Source organism: Microcaecilia unicolor, chromosome 7, assembly GCF_901765095.1.
Source record: "Microcaecilia unicolor chromosome 7, aMicUni1.1, whole genome shotgun sequence".
Classification (NCBI taxonomy): domain Eukaryota; kingdom Metazoa; phylum Chordata; class Amphibia; order Gymnophiona; family Siphonopidae; genus Microcaecilia; species Microcaecilia unicolor.
This window is the reverse complement of record NC_044037.1, coordinates 55,449,005-55,471,726: the sequence shown is the minus strand read 5'-3', so window position 1 is coordinate 55,471,726 and position 22,722 is coordinate 55,449,005. Positions and strand designations below refer to the sequence as shown.

Here is a 22,722-nt window from a genome sequence, read left to right as displayed (position 1 = left end):
TGTTGTAGTCCCCCAAAATAATAACTATAGTAATAATAAAAATGAAAAAAAAAATTACAAACGTCCGTGATCTTACAGAATTGTAAACGGACCACAAAATGCAGGTAACCGTGAAAAGTAGCATTACAGTGCAAAAGAGAATTTAAAAAGTGTTGGCTTAAGACTTTTAAAAATATTATCATTTTTGATTAGTTAATAGCAGTAGCAATTCTCGGCTTTTTAAAACATAATAATGTCAATACCAAAAATCCAGCCCGTTTTAAAAGAGAAAAAATACCCAATTATGAAAAATGTATGGAATGAACCCAAGGAGACTTATTCGTAATATCTGGAATGTTCTACAGTTTATTTTAAATTGTCCAGGTACACACCACACAGTTAGGCAACATTTTGTAAAAATGTTTATTTAACCGCGTTCTTTAACTACAAATAAAATATTGCATCAATATAAACCCCTTAACTAAAACTGGTTAACAATCAAATATTACAGAGAATTGTTTCTTTTTTTTTTTTTTTAACACCCATTTGATTTTTCAAACATTTTTTAAACATAATGCAGAATTTATTGAAAATAAATAATCGTTGGCAACTGCAATAGGCAATTTGAATAAAATAGTTGAAAAAAGCAACCTTTAATGAAAATAGCGTTTATCATACATCGGTTACTAAATGAATAAACTAAATGATCTTTCTTTAAATTAATAACGTCAAAAAACGTTTAATATACAAAACTGTACAATTATAAAGTTGGCAGAAATATCTAGGTTCTGAATGTTGAGATTTAGCGCTTAAACCGAAAATAACCTTGAAAAATATAAATATCAAATAAAAAAAAAATCTGATACTGGAAAGCGTTTGCGGAATGCAGGTTTGAGGCTCAGCAGCAGCTCCATAGACGCGAAGCAGCAGAGCTTAAGAGGCCTGGAACTGAGCTCTAGTGCTGCCAAGTGCTTTAAAGGGGTTACTCCATCTTTGTAAAATAAAATGTGCCTGGGTGAGTCCCATTGTTTGAATCGATATGTGTGTTTCGTGTGGAACCATCTGCATGTGTGATCGTATGTGTTTCTATTTCATAGATACATGCACACACGCACGCACACGTGTAGCGTGGCTAAATAACGTTTTGCATTAGTGTAGAAGACTCGGTATGTGCACATATACACATTGATAACCAGAATAATATGAAGCACACGTTCAGTGGTGAAATCTTTTGCTTAAAGTGTAGCGATATACGAATTACTGTGCATTTTTCTATTGTATATCTACAGTATAATAATATTGTGTGTGCGCGCGCGTGTCTATATCTATATTTATATCTATCTTTCTGTATGGATGGATAGATAGATATAGATATAGGTGTAGTGTACACACACACACACACACACGGCCAGTGGAATAGAGCCCTTTAGGTGCACTATTGTATTTGTCATATTCAGAAACCTTTGAATACGAGATCAACATATGATCAACATTCATAAATTCAGGGACTTGTCAATTCATTAAAACATATATATATATATATTTTCAATATTGAAACTAAAATACATCTAAAATGGTTCCAAAAGAAAAGCGCAATTAAAGGTGTTTTACTACAGACCATCCCTGTCTAATAATTTTCAAAATCCAAACAGTTTTTTTTATTTTCCACGAAAAAAAAATATCCCTGAATAAGAAAATAAAATGACCACTCTCCGTCTGTCTTTGTACAGTTTGTCTTAACGTCAAGGTTTTGCTATTGTGGCCGAAATGCTTACTGATTATTCGAAAATAACAGTTTATGCGGCGCAAAGCAGAGAGACACCAACATCGTGTGAGAAAAAAAAATGTAACACAATAACACAATACACATGTAAGTTATTATTTTTGCCTGTGTACGCATGATGAAACCTGGATTTAAAAAAAAAAATATATATATATATATATATATCCTGCTTTCGACTGCACGCAGCGTTAGATATACATAAGGAACTCACACATAGTATTGTTTTCATGGAAATAATACCAATTTTCCTCTAGGGCTAAAGTAACACATATATGGGGGAAAAATGAATAGCTGGACCGATTAGAGATACAAATTATATCCACAAATATTGTGTACAGGTTGTAGTAAAACACCCCGGACATTAAATACGCCATATAACTTTAAAAATTGCAAAAACTAGTCCATTGTAAAACAGAGATTCACCTGAAATACAGCTTGATATAACCAAGGCGCTGGAAGGTTATTCATAGGCACACATCTGTATTTTCTTCCTAGTGGAGAGCAAAAACAAACCTTGCTTTATAGTAAACACTATGTATTTTGTCAGCGAGTAATATTGCCAGATAGCGCAGTGCTATGCTCCTGCTTTAGTCTTCGGTTCTGTTTGTAATATTGTTGGTTGTTTTCCGCCAGAATATAAGTTAAAAACCCTCTAAAAAATTCCTTGCTTTCCGCAGTCCCGACTGTGAGCGCAGCCTATAGTCAAAGATCGTGGCAAGACGAGTCTGTTTTCACGTTATGAGAGTAAACCTCGTGCTGTTGCTGATCCCCTGGCGGAGTCATTCTTTTTTCTTTTTGTCTTCTATTACAAAACCAGACACGGACCACTTCTTTTTCTAACTGTAGGCTGTCTGCCAAAGAAGAGATCTCCTGGGCTGCAGGTTTGGGACATTTAAGAAAATGAGTTTCCAGGACCCCTTTGACACTCACCTCAATGGAGGTTCTCTTCTTTCGTTTCCTGCCCTGGGCTGCTATTTTGTCAATGCTAGTGGGGCTACCTGTGGACGAGTCTGCCTCTTCCAACCACTTGTTTAACAGCGGTTTCAGTTTGCACATGTTCTTAAAACTGAGCTGCAAGGCTTCAAACCTGCAGATGGTAGTCTGAGAGAAAACATTGCCATACAGAGTCCCCAGTGCTAAGCCAACATCTGCTTGAGTGAATCCCAACTTGATTCTTCTTTGTTTGAACTGCTTTGCAAACTGTTCCAATTCGTCTGAGGTCGGCGTTTCCTCGTCAGAATGATCTTGACAGTGATGGGCTCCTATATCTCCATGATCTGTGGCATCCCGCAGCACTGGGTGCAAGCTCTGCGTGGTAGCTGAAGGTGGAGGTGGTGTTAGACCCCCGTGGTCTAACATGCCACTGACGGTGAAGCCAGGTTGTGAGTAGACGTTAATAGGCTGTCCACTTGAGGTTATCGATGAGTTATGAGCTGGACTGGCTCCCCATGCATTTGGATGATTTGTATGGGGTGAATGGTGGGTAACGTGAGGCGACCTGTGATGAATGATGGCGCCAAGTTGAAGATCTTCTCTTCCTGGTTTCACATCCTGCTGGTCTAAAGGGCTGCCGGGGACAGCCGACGACCACGGATTCCCGTCACTTAAACTGGTCACCCAGTGGTGTCCGAGAGGGTGTCCATTGCTAGGAATTCCCTGCAGGTAATCACTTTGCAGAAGTTTTTGGGGGTTTCGGAAGGGGCTCCCTTGCTGCATGCCCGCCGAGTCAACATGGACTAAGGAGCTGGAACTGAGAATGCTGTAGGGATTAGAAGCAGCTGTGGCCATGGTTAGTGTTGTAGATCCCTTACTAGTTATAATGTGGCAAAGGGAGCAGCTACAGCCTTTGACATCTAGCAGGCAAGGGAACCAAATCGACAACGGTTAGTGGCATTCTCGCTAGCCAACTGCAAAGGCTCGTTCTTGGAGAAGCTTTACCTTCTACCAATAGAGTGAGAGCAGGCGGGACACTTTCCAAATTAGGTTTGTGAGACCCAGGAGTTAAGCGCTGCTAAAGCAGGAAGTGAATCAATCTTAGCGCTCCATTGGTTACTGCGTGCTAGCCGGAGCCCCTTCGTTTCTTAACTCTTTCCCATCCGAACTGCACGTCGAGTATTTTTTTTTTAAGTCCCATTATGAGAAAAGGAAAGTATGACACTGCACGGTTTAAAACTGTAATGATTATGATTAATTTCTAGTACAGCAAAATTACATGTACAGGCTAAATATCTGCACCCAAGATTAATTAACATCAATATTATTTATAGCCATTTTCTAAGCCTCCCAGTAATGTAAATACAAAGACAATTAAGGTATAATAAAAAAAAACATACATTTACTTTAAATATGCCAACTTTATTCACATACTTTGAAATTAGCAGTTTGTACTTTTATTTTAACAAGCGAGATACAGAACCTTTTATAAGCTATATGTTTTTTCAAAAGTGTAACAGTGAAAAGTGTAACCTTATTGAAGTGAGATATATAGAACGACCCTAAAGGGAACGTCTGAACTGGAGAACCCTGTTTTGATAGCAAACAGTTGCAGTTTATTTTAATGTATATCCTGAGAACGATAGTAGTCTTTATATAAAAAAAATTTTCTTATGTTTTAATTTAGACTGCGCCCTACTCTGGCTAAATGTAATTTCAAGTCAGCATATACCACAAAACCTTATCCCACAAAAATCACTCTTCTGAAGACAAAAAAACTTGCTCACACGTGTTATGACATCTTATCTGAAGATTGTACCCACCTTAAATAGGCATTATCTGCAGAGATCCTTGAATCATGCATGTACTAATGTTTGCCACTGAAAGCAATAGTGGTGAGAGTGTGTACAAAAACAAAACCTAAAGACTTTAAACAGTCCGCTGTATAGTGTGCAAAAGCTTTACAATCGATTGAGCTCTGAAAGGAAGCCTAAACATACATTTTCGTTCTTGAGAAAGGCAATATTGTAGACTTCAGGTACACTGGTGTCAGTGAAGAACAAAAGAAAACATACATTTTTGTATTGTTTCCAATTGCAGTGAAATGAAGCAAGGCCAATATCATTCATTTTTATCAGCTGGAAGCAAGGAATGCATACGTGGAAGCCAGATTTGCCGGAGTAGCCAAGCCTAGAAAATTAAACACCTAATACCTTAGAAAATCCCTCAAGTTAAAAAAAAAATGACCTTTCTCTGCATAATTCTGAAGCTAACCTGACTGCGTAATTATATTTGCACTTATAAAAGACTGCATCAGAGTTCCCTTATTGGTTTGAAATTCCATTAAATATATTGCAAGAGCTCCTAGGTTAAGCTTGATTTAAATTTGCATACATTTTCATATATTTAGCAGAAATAAAAGAAGGCTTGCAGCTACCAGAAAGTCATTAAGGCATTAGTTTCTCCAAGAAGACAGATCTGAAGAAAATTCAAGGAAATGGGGGGAATAAACCAAAGCAAAATAAATCCCCAAACCAAACCAGGTGAGCTTACCATCACTTCATATCTGTACAACATTTGTTTCCTCCTTACATTATTTCTCAAAGCCAATAACTCGCATAAACTGCAAGTAACTGCAAAGTATTTGCAGTTTGAAAATTGGCTTTTTTTTCTTTAGAATAAAATTGAATTTCGGCTGAAATGTCTATTAGTTATCTGAGACTTGTGCTCAGAAATATAGCACAAATGCAATTTATTTTCTAGTTTTGACAAAATAATTTTATCCCAAAGTCGAGTTGATTTTTGTTTGTAATCATGAAGATGATCTATTATAAAAGTTTAGCATTTTAACCTATGGGATGGATTGTTTGAAGAAAGACATGTTTTTAAAACTCTAGTTAGCATTTTTTTTTCCTTCTCCTGCATGATTGGCCATGCTTTGAAATAACTTCTTGATCAAAAGATATAAGTTTTCAGATAATCTATGTGAGCAACTGAGTCAGAAAGTTATTTGAAAGTCTGTGCATGGTCTATTTAAAGGTCAACAGAGAACAAGCGAAGCAGGAGTATATAGTAAGGCAATACAATACTGCTAAATAAAAATTCTCAAATTCTAAAAAAATTACTAATCTTAAAATAAAAAGTAGCATGTCCTAGAAAACTTTAACAATGCTGAAAAAAAGGAATTTTCTTTGTATATATTGAACAATAAATACCTTCTGAAAATTATTTTAGGAACATACGTCCATTATCGTTTATCGAGCCACCAGATGGGTTTTTAAAATATTTAAGAAAATATGAAAAGTGACTTATTCCTTTACCTAGCAGAAACACTCTGAGGTCTGCAGGAAGATATGATTTTTGTAAGGGTTCTATCTTCCTATAGTGAAATCTTGCTGTTCTAGCTAAGCTGATGAAGAGGGTTTCTTTAGCTCTCTCCTGTCAGTCTAACTTCCCAAGTGTAACAGATGCCGCTCTCAAGCGGTTCTTTCTGCTGCTTTTCTTTATTCAGCCTTGCATATTTCTCCCCATGATCTGGGTTTCCATAGAGAGAGGAATAAAAGGGGGACCATGGCCACAAATCCCCTGCCCCATTGAGAATAAAAGAACCTTATTCAATAGACGACCCGGTCTGGACATGGGAGAGAAATAAGTCCACGCAAAGCTACTGTTGCAAGAATTGGAGATTTTGTAACTTATTATTATTATTTTTTTATTTTGCCAAAGAATGAGTCATCTTTAACACATTTTCTGGATATAAAATATGCTTTTGAGTTTTTGGGTCCTGGGTAAAGGAATAAGTCTATTAGATAAAATACAAACATTTTATAATTTTTTTTTCTACCAAATGTGTGATATGAATAAGAGCAGGGTTCATTCACAATAGGAAAATAAGCCTATACAGGCTTTAAGGAGCTGCAAGAAATTGCTATAGAGTGAAACGTAGCTTTGAAGTTTAGTAGCTGGAATTGTGTGAGCCTCTCTGTTAAGGCCAGGACGAGTCCAGCCTTTGGGTCACTGAAAGTACACACAACTTCCTTTTAAAGTTACTTATTAAATAGAAAGATGTCTTAAAAGTACTGCAAAGGGCCATTTTTAAAATCATTGTTACACTTTCTATATCATTATTAAAAAAAAAATAATGCGTTGTAATCAAAGCCAAAGCCAAAAATTCATATTAATGTGCTGCATAGGAGAAAATCATATCATGGAAAAGAATAGATTACTGAAATAAGTAGACTCATGAAGGTTAAGTTTATTTTCATTGCAGGTTTTATGATATATTTTTTAAAAAAGATTTGTTCACCATTCATCTGGAAGGGGGGGGGGGGGGGAGCCTTAAAGGTCTTTGTTTTGATTGTGTTTAATACAGCATGAAGCTCCAAGCAGTAAGCTGTCATTCTGTGTCATGACCTCTGTTCTGAAAACTTCACCTTCAGCACAAGTTCACTTTGGAAACAGGACAAGTTAGCTGAGGCTTTGTGGGAACAAGTGCACATTTAAAAACAAAAGAAATCATAACCGTAAAAAGTTATCTTTTTTTTGTTGTTGAACACAGACTGCATGCTTCACTTCCCCCTGTATGCTGGGATGCTGGGGATCATAGTATGAAACACAGCTGTCCATCACGTTGCCAGTTGTACTAAACTCCCACATTTTGTTTTTTTTTTTAAAAGCCTTTTTTTAAATCAAGATCTCAACAGCAAACACGATTTTTTTTAAAAATGAGAATTTTAGTAGGAGAAGCGAACTAACAGCAAGAAAATCGTTCCTTTTAGAGCGAGGCAGTTCCTTTCTGAGAAATATATTATACAATAGGCTGATACCAATAGAGAGATTTTCTGCTAGATACATGCCTTACTTATAAAATTGAAAGCAACTGGACTGATCGACTAATCACAGCGTTCATCCATTTTTTTTTTAAACATTGTTTTGGTGGAAACTGCTTAGATAGGGGGGAGAGGGAGAGAGATACAGACAATCAATTGACAGGGCAGGCGTTTGTATTTGGACTGCAGCATTTTGAAAAGCCAGACATGGCAGCGGCTGCGCCCTGAAGTCGTTTATTTCCAGTCACTACGTACCAATAATACGCGAGCAACCACAAAGCACTTTCTGCTTCGAATCCACCAGCATATTGTTTTGCAGTAAGGTTAAAATCGGTTTCTGCAATTGGAACATGTATTTGCATAACAGCAGCGCTCTAGTAGGCAGTCCAGGGGAGTCCAGTGTTTTCATTTCCCCACCAAAACAGCGCTGAAAGAATATGCATGTCACGAGCTTTCACCAGTATTACACATAACGTTCCGGGACTGAGGGCCTTATTTCCCCCCAAGGCTTTCTTCATTATGTGTTTATGAGGGGGGAAACAGTGACAGGAAGGCCACAATCCAGGTTTTGCAGTCAAGATGCCTCTCTTTATAGCCAATGTATGGCGTTTTTCTCTAGCAGTTCTAACCAATCTCAATAACTGAATGGCCGCTACGTGGGCCATTTTTAAATTTCTTCCAGAAATTGTGCGCTCTATCGAGAAACTTTTTGCGCAAGAACACTTAGGATGTATTTGATTCATATGCAATAAACACAAACACATCTAGCATTGTTTAATTTATGCCAGCCAGGTGGCAAAACACTCATTTATTACATATGTTCTGATATAAATGTCATAGAACACCGTTAGGGATTCTAAGTTGTGTCTCCGTGCAGACTTCTTCTTCTTCTAATAATACCATACTGGGCTGGCATCATAGTTCCGTGGCATGAATAGATTTCTTCTGAAGGCTAAGACAAAAAAAAAAAAAAACCTGGTCTTGGAAAGAAAACAAAATCTAGCGAAACTGAAATGCAACATCTGACAAGCTTGTACTATTTCTCCTTCAGTTGGGGTTTGTGAGAGGACAAAGTAGACCTCTATTCCTAAACACAACAAATAGCTGTTTATTAGTTCATGACGTCATTCCAGTCAAATCGCATCTCGCTTGTGATTAGAAACCTTCTACTGTAGTGGGGCAACTGAATATTCAGAATTTGCAGTGGTGATTCTGAACCATAAACGTTAGAGGTTCACATTTTTTTGATATCTATTTGATCATAGGAACATTTACTGTTAGGTAAACAAAAATACAATATGAAAGAAGGTGAGGTCCAGCAATTTTTTTTTGTTTTTACTATTGGCGTGTGTGGGTGGGCGTGTGTGTGTGTGTGTGTGTGTGTGTGTGTGGGGGGGGGGGGGGGTATTGTGGTGGCGATCACATCTATAATGTTACTTTATAGATTTGTTGCTACCATATAATAAATACTGATGTTTTCGTCTCTAACCTGCGTCATGCCTGAGCTTCTATAGGGTAGGCTGAAAGCACCGTAGATAGAAATTCGAAATAACGCGGTTTTTCCCACATTTATTTTAACAGTCTCAACACAAAACTTTCTCTTAACACTGAATTTATGTGTAGGCTCAGGCGGCGAACTGGGGAAAAGATAACACAAAACTTAGAGCATATTGTCAAACTTTAAAAGGATGGGTTGAACATAAATGCGTTGAGATAATGATTAGATAAAAATATATATATATATATATATAGCAACAGAAAATGGATGTTACAGGCCAAACAAACACCTGTCTAAGAAGGCCGTTTATCTTACATCTTGTAATAAGTACATGAAAAGAAACAGCAAACTACTATGGTAAAATTATGCCTCCTTGACGTTTGCATTTACTTGGTTGTATGCAAATGTAGCATAGCTGCCTTTCCTGTATTCATGAACCTTTTGCTGAGAACAAGAAAACATGCAAGATGTGCGAACATTTTCCTCAGGACGATATTAGTTTCTTTCCGTTATTCTAGAGTAGGCCAAACGAGCAAATACGGTTCTGCTTTTCTTTTAAATAATTAAATGATAGTAACACAAATAATACACTTTCCCTGTTGGAAGAGCCAAGAAACATGAGAGCAGGACAGGAATTGCTCTGCAGCAGAGGAAACAGCTCAGAGGCTGGAAGTCACTGTACCATCCTATGAGCTCTCCGCTTAACTGTTTCTGTATCAGAGTCAAGACTACACATTTTTTTAACGATTTTTTTTTTGTTCTGTTTTACAATGTGCACGACAGGCACAACCTCTGATACATTTCTAGTATCCCAGGCCAAATTAACACTAGCCCCATAGCCACTCCCTTCAAAATCCAAACCAATGGTTGGCAAATACTTTCCCTTTTCGAAAATGAATTAAGGAAGGATAGTATAAAAACCACAATTAATTGAGCAGTTTTTGACACACATTAGTGGTTTAGAGCCGTATCAAAGCTTTCACGTGGGTCCCATTTCCCATGGCTTCAGATCTTACTTTTTCCCTCTTCTTCCCACCCTTCTAGGAAATATGCACAAGGAAAGGGGTAGATAAAATGTTGGTGTAGTTATCAGGGATTCATATATCACTTTCTTCTTGTTCTTTAAATGTAGGCATTCACCGTTTAATACACCTCCCGTTTTACTTTCCTATTCACAGAGGACGCAAGAGCTTATTTAAGTAAGAAATTTTATCTCAGTAGAAAGAAATCTGAAACGCACTCGAATAACAGAAGGCAACAAGGTTTCTTTTCATTAGTTAAATATCGTGTGTTCTCCCACTGAAGAAGGGTGACAAAGTACTTTGGGAATGCTTTTCTTAAAGTGTCTGACTGTAGCTTTCTTTTAAAACTAGGCATAACGCGGGAAAATATGGGATTTTATATTCTACATATTGTAATATTTGACTTTGTAATTACAGGAAAATAGGGTCAGCTCTAGAAATTTCTCTAAGATATTAGTTTGCTTTCCTCGGTTTTGCCCATGTGTTCTCCAGTAGCCTGGAAAGACCCAAATTTATGAATGCATATAAAGGGATTATTTTTAGTCTGTAGGCAATTACATGAAAAGGGAGAAGCCTAGCTTTAAAAAAATATTTAATATTCATTGAAATGTTTAGCTTTATAGATTTTTTCATATGCTTCAGGTATTTGAACAGCGCATCTTAGAAAAACAACCGGATGGTCTACAGCTATTACTGAAATTCTTATTAAGTAATAATTTGCAAAACATGAGGATCATAAGGATTAATTGTTTAAATAAAATGTCTAAATTGCATGATACCCAATGCAGTCCTCCAGTCCCAAAAAGTTGTAGAATTTTATGTACCAAGACAAATCAATCCACTTTACGTTGACAGGTCTTTCATATTATTTTTGAAATAAATTGAGTTTATCAGTCCCCCCCTGCAATACAAAATAAATCTTGAATAATAAATATTATGTTCCATCATGGGCAACATCTTTTGTGCCCTTCTGCTTTTTTTTTTTTTAGCTTATTGCCAGTCGTTGAGTGTTGAATGATTAAAAAGATTTTCAGCTGCCAGTGGCAAAGTAACACAACTGTGAAACTTCCCCCTGGACAGCTACACTTCCTCCTCCTCCTCCTCCTCCTGTTAGTTTAGACTATGCCTATCACTTTAAAATAGTTTTAAGATCTACTTGGACACCTCGTTCTTTCAGTGTCAAAATGTCATCCATGTGGCTTTGCCACCAGCATTCCTGGATTCACCAGAGGTACACAAGTAAATTGAAAGTAAGCCTAGTAAATTAGAATGATTCCCTTTCAGTTTAATTTATGTTTCATAGTCTAGTGTCCTGATTTGATTGCCTCCCTAATGCGAATTGCCTACAGCTGCTGATGATATAGCTTTAATTCTATTTTAAAGGTCATGTAAACACGTGCCAGTAGCATAAGAATTGCAAATTGGATTCCCTTTTTCGTAACGTTTCTCCCACTTTCGCTTCCCCAGTTTCCAGCTAGAAATGTTAGCGGGATTTAATGTAAAACAGTGCCTGTGTTAACGTTACGATTTCATTAAAATGTCCTGTCAGCGCTGCGCTCTCCCCTGTGCAGGCAAAGGCTGGGAGTAAACACATCTTTCAGTGCTTGGTTTATCTGACTCGATCTAACCAGCACCACCACCACCACCGGGCGGTAGAAAACATTTATGTTAAGAGATCAATATACTCTTTCAGTTACTTTACTAATTAAGTTTCCGGATCTCCATTTTTTTTTACTTTATTTAACAGTAAGTAAACATCACCAACTTTAAGCACTGGCCTGTAGCTAATCCTCCAGGACTTCAAATTGCCTCTTTACCAGCCTTCCAGAAAGCTGAACAGGTAGTCAGTCCCCTTCTGCAAGTTCATTTTGATTCACTTCCTTTTCGCATCTCTACCCATGGAATAATGAAAAACAGTTCTGGATAACAGAGATTAGCAAACAATATTGTACATCCAATAGGTTCGGCTGAATAGGAGTACCGAATTATTCCGAAATTATCAGTCCGGTTGGAACCCGTGAGAATATCCCGTTGTTTGCCTACATTTTCAAAAAAGATTTTTCTTTCCTTCTGTTTTTTTTTTCCTCACAAACTGGTCTTCAGACATAAATCACACTTCCCCTCCCCTTTCCAATTGCCCCTAAAGCATTTTAGCTGATTCCAAAGTGTATTGGTGGGGTTTACGTTGTAAACAAGTTTTGTACCCAGTTAGGAGTTTGCCAGGAAAAAAAAATAAGACATAACTTGTCACCATGAAATAAAAAGTTTTTTTTTTTTTAAGTGCAATTGAAGACTAAATATCTCTCTCTCTGTGTGTATGTGTCTATACACACTATAGATAACTTGTGAACAGAAAATATTCACTAATACAATATGACAAATGGGAATTCAATTACCCCAGTGAACACTTTGTAATTTAAGACAGAAAATCAATTCCCAAAATGGAAAGCTTGAAGTTTGGGGTTTTAATACCTCTGTAACAGTACAGCTACTTTACTGTTAAAAAGCCATCTTTTCTATAGCTTGTTTTGTTCTATTCTAGTTTATTTTTGAATGCTACGGTTTGCGACTTTATTGTTCTGATGCCTTTGTTCCCAAGATGACCTAAAACTGTCAAGATTACAGAGACCTCGAGTGTAAAATTCTATTCTGTTTTAAGAAGTCCAATAAATAAACCTTAAATTGCTGGGCTACAGGAGATGCAGTACGACTGAAACGCCACATACCAATTCTGTGCAGACTGATGATCACCTGACTGGGTGGTTGTGTACAATTGATGTCGCTTATTCACATCATCCTACAGCTATAGGTGTCGATTTCAGTGTAGCTACATATTTTCCTTTGATGGCGATATCAATTCTAGAACGCTGTCAAAAGATGCAGAGATACCTCTTTCTTACTCTTGAGGAATTAAGCATTCCTTGACTACTCAGTATGCATCAGAACAGTGCACCGCTTGTGTGAGTAACTGGTGTCTCAGTGAAACACTTGACCTCAAGGAGTTGGAGTAAATGTATAAGAAAGGTGAAAGCGAAATCAGCCTTTCAACTCCAGGTGTGCGCCTCTTAGCTGAGGATTTTGCTTTCAGTTGGCATTTCTTTTATTTTACAAACTGAGGCTGCCTCCCATCTCGAAACAAACTTGAGTGCTCTTTAACCGTGCAAAACTTTGGATGCTCAGTCTCTGCCAATTTTTTTCTACCCCTCCCCCTCACCAGTCTCGGGTCATTTAGACCTCAATAATCACAAGTCCTCTTTCAATTCAAACCTGAGTCCGGCAGAAACAAATTGAGCTTCTGCTGTATATGGTTCACTTGTTTACATTACAAAAATCTTATCTTTATTGTTATTGTGATGTGTGTGAGATACATATAAATCTATATCTATCCATATATATAGATAGATAGATAAAACATGAAAGGAAACACTGAAGTAGTGGAGAATAGAAGAATGAATTTGGAAATGCATCTATGGCTTAATGTTCTATATGTGATTACAGCAATGGCAGGGTCAGATTAAATCCAACTGATACCCTAAGCAGAGCCTGATAACGAAGCCCTTCAGCCCTTCCATTGCTTAACTGAAAAGACTCAGTAAGTGCTAAAAAATATATCATTATTGTACAAAACAAAGCATCACATGTATTTATTATGGATAGAAAAACACTGAAATTCATGGGTGTGGCAATGAAAGAGTTAAGGGCATAATAGCTATGGGGGGAATTCTGTGGTGCCCCCCTTTTCTTGATGCCTTAAGCATGTGCTTATTTTGCTTAATGGTTAATCCAGAGCTCAGCAATGGTACACATTTTTGCAATAACTTCAAAAACTTATATTGAATTCTACATTTTTGGACAGATGTCCAACATATCTTATAATGTAGTGCTTCAAATAAGGCATGCTGCATGCATTTCAGAGTGTGCAATCTTGCAGCATATTTCCGTAGCCCAAACTACACCAAAGATCCTGAAGGAAAAAATATGAATGCTATTATTACTCAATTATAATAGGGTAGAAATATCTAAGGACATTTTATTAATACCTCTTGTACAAGCAATACAAGCAAACATGTTATAGATATAGGTACACATACATACATGCAGATTTATATTTACATTAATTACATATATATTTCTAGCTATAGCTCAGGTTCTCTTATCCCCTTTTCTCCAGCCAATGCATTTGATCATTCCTCTAAGTCCCTTGGCTGAACCAATCTCTTTTCATGCACAGGATAAAAAGGGAAGAACTTCAAAGTAAGCTCAGGTAATTAACAGCTGAGGGGAATATAATCTAAACCATAGGCACTGCTTTGCACCCAGGTCTGCTTTCAGAGCCAGCCGGCAAGGGAGTGCCTATTCCCCATGGCATCTAAATCTGCTTCCTCTGAACAGCTTTGCCAGGCCTCCAGTTATCACATCTGCATTTCAAACACTGTGTCTCTGGCATTAATTATTAATTAGCCTACAGTCACCCCAGAGGATTTAAGTTCCAGCCTGCACATACTTATTCATTGACCTCTATCTTAGTTTTTGTTGGAAAAACCCCACTAGAATGCTTAATAATTTCCTTTCTCTCTGAAACCTCTGTTCATGTTTCCCAGAAGGGAAACAGTATATTTTCATAGACAGAAAACCACAAGGTTGTCCGACGATATATTGAAAGTGCTCTACTGAAAGCCTATTCAAGTTCTTACAATATATTTTAAGGCAGTGTTGGGCGTTTCACCTGTATTGTTATTACTATTTTGATCTGATTAATGCCACTGTTGCGTCTTTGCAGCTTTCTGTGTAGAGGTGTAACCACTCCAAAGGAAACCTTTCTACCAGTAGTCTATGCATAATGATCAAAGTGATACACAGCTCAGAGTGGCAGGAGGCAGCATGGCAGATCAAATTATAAAATACACACAGAGGGAAGACAACTGAAGATGTCTTTTGTTCTTTTAGTGTAGTCATCAAACTTATTTTCATAATGCATTCTCCCTCAGCTATGCTCATAATAAAACTGAGGTTTTAAGGAATTTCTGTCATCTTCCTTTCCAGCAGTCTCGTGTTTGTAGATGCTTTTTGTGTGCCCAGATGTTGACTTTTCCAGTTTTCTTATTTATCTGCCCCTCATTACCTAGAGGGTTTCTCAAAATGAGTATTATTATGATAAAAATAGCAACCCGTAACTTCATAGTTTAACCATGTTTGGAAAGTGATTTCAAAATGCTATTAAACAAAAATCACTTTTTATGTTTTTGCATTAGTAGTATTAAAATGCACATGTTACCCCCCTGAACCAATGGAGTCTATATTTCAGGACAGATGTATGTATGATTAGTGGGTATACATGGATCCACAAAATAAAAACCTTGGCAGAGTTCTTATATCCTCCTGACATGTCCTGAGTAGTTGGTAGGAATAGGACACCAAGAGAACCTGTTCTATAATGGCATTTAAGTACCCAGATGCCATTATAAAATACTAATGTAAGCTGGTATTTGGTCACTGAAAATCTAGGCATCCACAGTTACACCGGTCACAGATCTGTAATGTAGGTGCCCAAATATGGCAAGGGTATGTTTAACTTGCAGGGTTCGGTAAGTTGTGCACACAAGTGGCAGCTCCCACCCATGCCACCCTTGCATTTAAGTGCTATACCACTTAAGAACACTCTTACAGAATAGTGCCTGGTTGATTACATTCACATGTGCACACGTATGCACATCAATGTTAGTATTCTACACACACATGCACACACACACACACACACACACTTTAAATGTCCATCACCCTCAACATCCTGTTTCCAATAGTAGACAATGCAGGTCACAAATAGCTGGCAGGATCTCAGAAAGTAGCTAGATCTCACATGTTATCCCTAGGGATAAGCAATGGCTTTCCCCAAGTGTACCTTACAAACAGTTTGTGGAATTTCCTCCAGAAGCTGTCCAACCCTTTCTTTTTGATATTTAGCTATGTTAACTGCTTTTACCACAACCTCGAGCAATGAATTCCAGAACTTAATTATGCACTGAGTGAAACAATATTTTCTCCGATTTATTTTAAATGCATTACTTAGGAGCCCTTTTACTGAGCTGTGGTAAGCATTAACACATGCTTACCACAGCAAAATACGGCTTACTATGGGACACGCTAAGGTGTCCCATGATAATTTTGGGATCAGCGCACTCTATCCACGTAGTGGGTGTGTTTTGCACAGTGGGTGTGCTTTGCAAATTGGGTAGAACAGCTACATTGCTGTATGCTAACTGATTAGCATGTGCATAGCATGTGATCCCTTACCAACTACCATAATGGGTGGTAGTAGGAGCTCATGCGCTAATGCCATGCAATAATGGGAAAATTAGCGCATGGCCATTAATAGGGAAAGTAGAAAAATTTACCATTTTACTCCAGTGGTAAAAGTGGCCTTAGCGCATGGGAATGACCCATGTAAGAACGTTCTAGGGCCACTTTTTACTGTTGTTTGGTGAAAGGGCTGCAAAGTAACTTCCTGGCACAACCCCTAGTCTTTGCACTTTTTGAAAGAGTAAACAATCAATTTGTGTTTATCTGTTCCACTCCACTCATGATTTATAGATTTCTATCATATCTCCATTATGACCCTACCATTCAACAGTGAGCATTTAATCTCTCCCTCAGCATCACTCAGAGCCTGCCTCAAATAGGAACTTTTGCAATTGTGCAGAAATACGGAAAATGCCTCGTGTCATTGACTCCTCTCTGCTGACCCAGCTGGACAGGGGTTTGGCAGTACTTTGAAGAGCCGATGAGGCTGCTGTTGGCTGGCTGACTACACATGGCACTAGTTGCACACGATAATAATAATAATAATAATATCTCCCTTCAGCTGTCTCTTCTCCAAGCTGAAGAGAACTAATCTCTTTAGCCTTTCCTCATAAGGAAGTCATTCAATCCCCTTTATGATTATGGTCATCCTTCTCTGTATATTTGATTCCACTATATCTATTTTGTTAAGCAGTGACCAGAACCGGAAAGTAGACTAAAATCACTGAGCATGTAAACTCCATTTTTAAGTGTGCCACCTGGACCTCTGAGACGGGGTTGTTCTTGAGAGACAATCAAGTTAAACTGCAGTAACTCCAGTGTGTATTTGTATGTATGTGTGTGTGTGAATCTTAATCTAGAAAAAGCATTAGGCGTGTTTTTTTTTCCTAGGTGGTGTCTAGGGACAACATCTTTAGATAATAGAGATCTTGCATGATATAGTGCTATGAGTATTCATGATATAAAGTTAACTTTGTATTAAGCCATTTGACAGTATTGCACTTGTATATGGACAATAAGAAACCATACAGAAACACTTTTTACTTTCAACTTCAACTTTTTTTCTTTTTTAGTAGTTTGAAACTATGGACTACAGGAAATTATTATTGAAGCTTATTACATTGTTGTATTCCTTAACCAGAAACTTTTTGCACATAGAAATTAAAAAAAAAAAATTGAAGGGCCTTTTATTTTTGTTACATTTGTACCCCGCACTTTCCCACTCATGGCAAGCTCAATGTGGCTTACATATTGTATACAGGTACTTATTTGTACTTGGGGCAATGGTGGGTTACGTGACTTGTCCAGAGTCACAAGGAGCTGCCTGTGTCTGAAGTGGGAATCAAACTCAGTTCCTCAGTCCCCAAGGGCTAAAGTTCACCACCCTAACCACCAGGCCACTCATCCACTAGCAGTTACTGAGCGAACTAGTATGTAGCAACTGTTAGCGCATGGCTGCAGTGATCGCTTCCACACTGACATGACGGCATGCACTAATTCAAAACCTAACTGCATGCCCTGCTATGGGGTGAAATCTAGGCAGGTTATAGGCAGGGAATGTGCAAGACCTGCACCTTGCATTAGCACATGGTAACCTACCATGTACATAAGTACATAAGTACATAAGTAGTGCCATACTGGGAAAGACCAAAGGTCCATCTAGCCCAGCATCCTGTCACCGACAGTGGCCAATCCAGGTCAAGGGCACCTGGCACGCTCCCCAAACGTAAAAACATTCCAGACAAGTTATACCTAAAAATGCGGAATTTTTCCAAGTCCATTTAATAGCGGTCTATGGACTTGTCCTTTAGGAATCTATCTAACCCCTTTTTAAACTCCGTCAAGCTAACCGCCCGTACCACGTTCTCCGGCAACGAATTCCAGAGTCTAATTACACGTTGGGTGAAGAAAAATTTTCTCCGATTCGTTTTAAATTTACCACACTGTAGCTTCAACTCATGCCCTCTAGTCCTAGTATTTTTGGATAGCGTGAACAGTCGCTTGACATCCACCCGATCCATTCCACTCATTATTTTATACACTTCTATCATATCTCCCCTCAGCCGTCTCTTCTCCAAGCTGAAAAGCCCTAGCCTTCTCAGCCTCTCTTCATAGGAAAGTCGTCCCATCCCCACTATCATTTTCGTCGCCCTTCGCTGTACCTTTTCCAATTCTACTATATCTTTTTTGAGATACGGAGACCAGTACTGAACACAATACTCCAGGTGCGGTCGCACCATGGAGCGATACAACGGCATTATAACATCCGCACACCTGGACTCCATACCCTTCCTAATAACACCCAACATTCTATTCGCTTTCCTAGCCGCAGCAGCACACTGAGCAGATAGCACCTCCTAAAGAGAAGGTGGTAAGTGCATCTGCACTGTCACTGCACTTACCATGTGGTAAAAGATTTTTCTGTGTAGTAACTATATGGGAAGAGGAATGCTTCCAACAGTTACTGCACATGTTTTGGACCTACTGTGTGAAACACAATTCTATAAACTGGGTGCTAACATTTAAGCGTCCATTGCACATGTAAAATGTTTAGATACTAACATATTTGTGTGCGGGTGCTATTTTGTATATATGTGACTAACTTTCATGGTGTGTATTTGCAAGTGGGCAGACACAAGGGCGGAGCTTGGGCAGGACATAGGCGGAGCTCCCACTTCACACATAACTTATAGAATATTGTATGTTATGCCCACACTTATGCCAGCTGTATGGCTTGTGCAAATATGGGTGCTTAAATGTTAGGCATGGAAGACTTTTATATGTGTTTTACATATTTTTATATGGTATGATTTGCTTTTGTTTTAGACCCCTCAGGAAGGCCTTTTTGGCCGAAACACGGACCGTGTAGGGTCCCGATAAACTTTTTTGGTGCTCTTACCATCTGTGGTTTCAGTCTGGTCTTTTTGGGTTTCTTCCGTTTCTTTTGTTTTGTGCGTTTAAATGTTAGGTATGCCAATACTAGGTTATGCTACCATTCTATAACAGAACCTGAGCACATAGGTTCCATTACAGAACAAGCTCCTATCATGTGGCCTTGGGGTGCCTAGTTACCATCTTACTCTAGTTAAAGGGCTCCTTGATCATACTGGTGATTGAGAGCTTTTAGCGTTACGCATTGAAGAAAAGGCACATCTTCTTGGTATTGCTTAAAGACTATCCATGTAATAATACAGTGAAATGGCACCAGTAGTCAGAAACACAGACTATATTAATGCATGATGCTGCTTTCCTTTTGGATCAATAATTAACTGGCCTAGAAGGGTATATGGACCTTATATATTTATACAAATGTTTTAATGTGTATGTATGAATTATCTATAGGTATATTGATGACTGATCCCATTGCGAGAGTTATGGACCTGGAATCAACTTCTTGGGTCAGACACCCTGCGTTTGTTCCCTGTTGGAAGACTCTCAAATAAGACTGTATCATCCTGAGTGTTTATTAAAAAATGTTATATATCACCTACATGCTTGAAATCAAACAGAATGGTTTTAAAAAGAACTCAAACAAGCACTTTCAAAAGTTCCATACAAAAATACTCTAAATAATTACAATCTACCACTCTACCCTCCGTACCCCACTTAATAACCCCTCCCCCCTCCGCATACACAAAGCAGCAGAAAAAAAGCTCAATACGATTCTCTCTTCCACCTTCCTGTTCTATTGAGGGAATGGAATAAAGAATTGTGACCAGTACATAAACAGAGCTTGCTCGTATTCTTGGATTTCAAAGCTGACTCCAACTCACTTTTCAGTACATCTTAAAAAAAGTTGTAATTTGCATAACTTTATGTGAATCCCTGTTTTAGAAATTTAGCCTGGCTATGTGGGATTAACGCTTGTTAACTCACAGAAAGGCCACAATCTGTGCAGGTAGGAATGCTTAAAAAGGCCCTCTTATGCAAATTGTAAAATCATCCTTTCTCCAACTATGAACCTAATTAGACTATAACACCACTTTATATTTGTTTTTCTCTACCGGTGTTGACGTACGCCTTCACGGTCCCATGTAAGCCACATTGAGCCTGCAAATAGGTGGGAAAATGTGGGATACAAATGTAACAAATAAATAAATAAATAAATAAGCATTCTATGTTTCACAAAATCATGTACAGTCTTCTACTCTCTAAGCAGTCACTTTAAAGGCTAAATAAAAAAATGCAGGGTTCACAATTTGTTAAATAAAAACTTCTTACTAAATTGACGTTGAAACCCTTTTTGCTCTGGTGGAATCCTTTACTCTGTGCAGTTTCTATTTTTAAGACTCTTTTGTGCAAAATAAAAATGTCTGCAGCAGTTTTGCATTGAAAAGTATTGTTACCATCCACTAGGTACTGCTGCATTTTTTGATTGTCACATGAGCTGGGTTCTGCTTCAGGTTTCTGGTGTGATGATTATATTTTGTTTGGGGCAGCCGCATGGTTAATCCTGATTTTAAATTATTTGCACAGTAATTACAGTTAACTGGATTGTTTTTTTTTTCCTCCCATGCCCTTACTCCAAGACTAGCTTTGCATGAAAACACTGCAGTATCCACAGTGTTCAAGTAAATCTTATCCCACTGTGCTTCTAAAATGATGTGGGGGGAAAGCCCTTTGCAAAGATTAGCAGGTGCTCGAGAGCTCCAACATGAGCATACATGCAGGCTCTTAATTTGAATACCAGGGCTTTCTACTAGAACATGTTGTGGTAGTCTTGAGTACAAACATACGTGAATAGAATTAGAAAATGTAGGGGTTTTTTTGGTTTGTTTTTTGAAACTTTATTTAGCACAGGGTGTTTTTGTACCCATACAGATCTAAAATTCTGATGATTTCTGGAATGATTACTTTGAAATAAAATATACATGTTGCCCATTCGGGCATATCGTGAAAGGACAGTGTGCGGCGGTGGCTAAGAAAGCAAATAGAATGTTAGGTGTTATTAGGAAAGGAATGGAAAACAAAAATGAGGACATTATAATGCCTTTGTATCGCTCAATGGTGCAACCACACCTTGAATATTGTGTTCAATTCTGGTCACTGCATCTCTAAAAAGATATAGTGGAATTAGAAAAGGTACAGAAAAGAGTGACAAAAATGATAAAGTGGATGGGACGACTTCACTATGAGGAAAGGCTAAAGTGGCGAGGGCCTTCAGCTTGGAAAAAGATGGCTGAGGGGAGATATGATAGAGGTCTATAAAATAATGAGTGGAGTAGTGTGGAATGGGTAGACATGAATCGTTATTTACTCTTTCCAAAAATACTAGGACTAGGGGGCACGCAATGAAGCTACAAAGTAGTAAATTCAAAACAAATTGGAGAAAATATTTCTTCACTCAACGTGTAGTTAAAGTATGGATTCATTGCCAGAGAATGTAGTAAAAGCAGTTAGCTTAGCGGGGTTTGAAAAAGGTTTAGTTGGCTTCCTAAAGGAAAAGTCCATAGACCATTATTAAAATGAACTTGGGGAAAATCTGCTACTTATTTATAGAATAAGCAGAATAAAATGTATTGTACTGTTTTGGGATCTAGCCAGGAACTTGTGACCTGGATTGGCAACTGTTGGAAACAGGATGCTGGACTTGATGGAGTAGGGAAGGACCAATGGCCAACCAATGCACAAACCAAACCCAGAGGTGAACATGGATATGGTGCCAATTTATTGAGAATCAAACATCAACCAGACTTGGCACAGGGTGTTTCAGCAATACAATGCCTGCTTCAGCAGTTAGTATATCTGATGTGTGATGTTGGTAAACTTGTGCAGACACAATGGGGCCGATATTCAGACCATGGGAGGGAACCCGGCTAACGCCCACGGTCGTCAGTCAGCCTGGATGTTGAATGCTGGACCTTTTCTTGTGACTGGCATTGAATATCCAGTTTATTTTTCATCAGTTTAAACTTAACTGGCTATGTTAATATCCAAAGATAGCTAGTTAAATTTAAGCTGGCCAATTATATTCCATCTATTTATGCGGCCTAATATGGCTGCTTACAGCAGCCAGTTATGTGCTGAATATTGAGGGATAGCTGACTATATCGCACGATATAGCTGGTTATCTGCTAGCCACTTATCGGGAATATTTAGCATGGGATAGCTGGTTATCCAATGCTGAATATCACCAGATAGCCAGTTAAGTGCCATTTAACCAGCAAGGTGCTATTCCTGGCCAGTTAAATAATTTTGAATATCGGGGGATGAACGCAAATGGTGCTCTACAAAGGCAAAGTGTCCTCTAGTGTTGCCACACACTCAAGCCAATTAGGGTATAACAAATTCAAAAATATGCTAGCTTTCCACTTGCAGGATGCTATAGAAAATCAACACCACTAGCAATGACTTTTCTATAATGAAGAGGTACCGGCTTGG

General features: G+C 38.2%; 1 protein-coding gene across 1 annotated transcript; it reads right to left on the bottom strand.

Annotated features, from left to right (window-relative positions):
• Positions 1-417: 417 nt before the first annotated feature.
• POU3F4 (POU class 3 homeobox 4) lies at positions 418-3,580 on the bottom strand. Its single transcript, XM_030210595.1, has one exon. It carries the CDS (start codon positions 3,548-3,550, stop codon positions 2,465-2,467), a length of 1,086 nt encoding a protein of 361 aa, XP_030066455.1. The 5' UTR covers positions 3,551-3,580; the 3' UTR covers positions 418-2,464.
• Between the last annotated feature and the right edge of the window lie 19,142 nt (positions 3,581-22,722).

Bases quoted from the DNA above. Each gene is read 5' to 3' on its own strand.
- POU3F4 (XM_030210595.1), bottom strand. From the start codon at position 3,550: ATGGCCACAGCTGCTTCTAATCCCTACAGCATTCTCAGTTCCAGCTCC.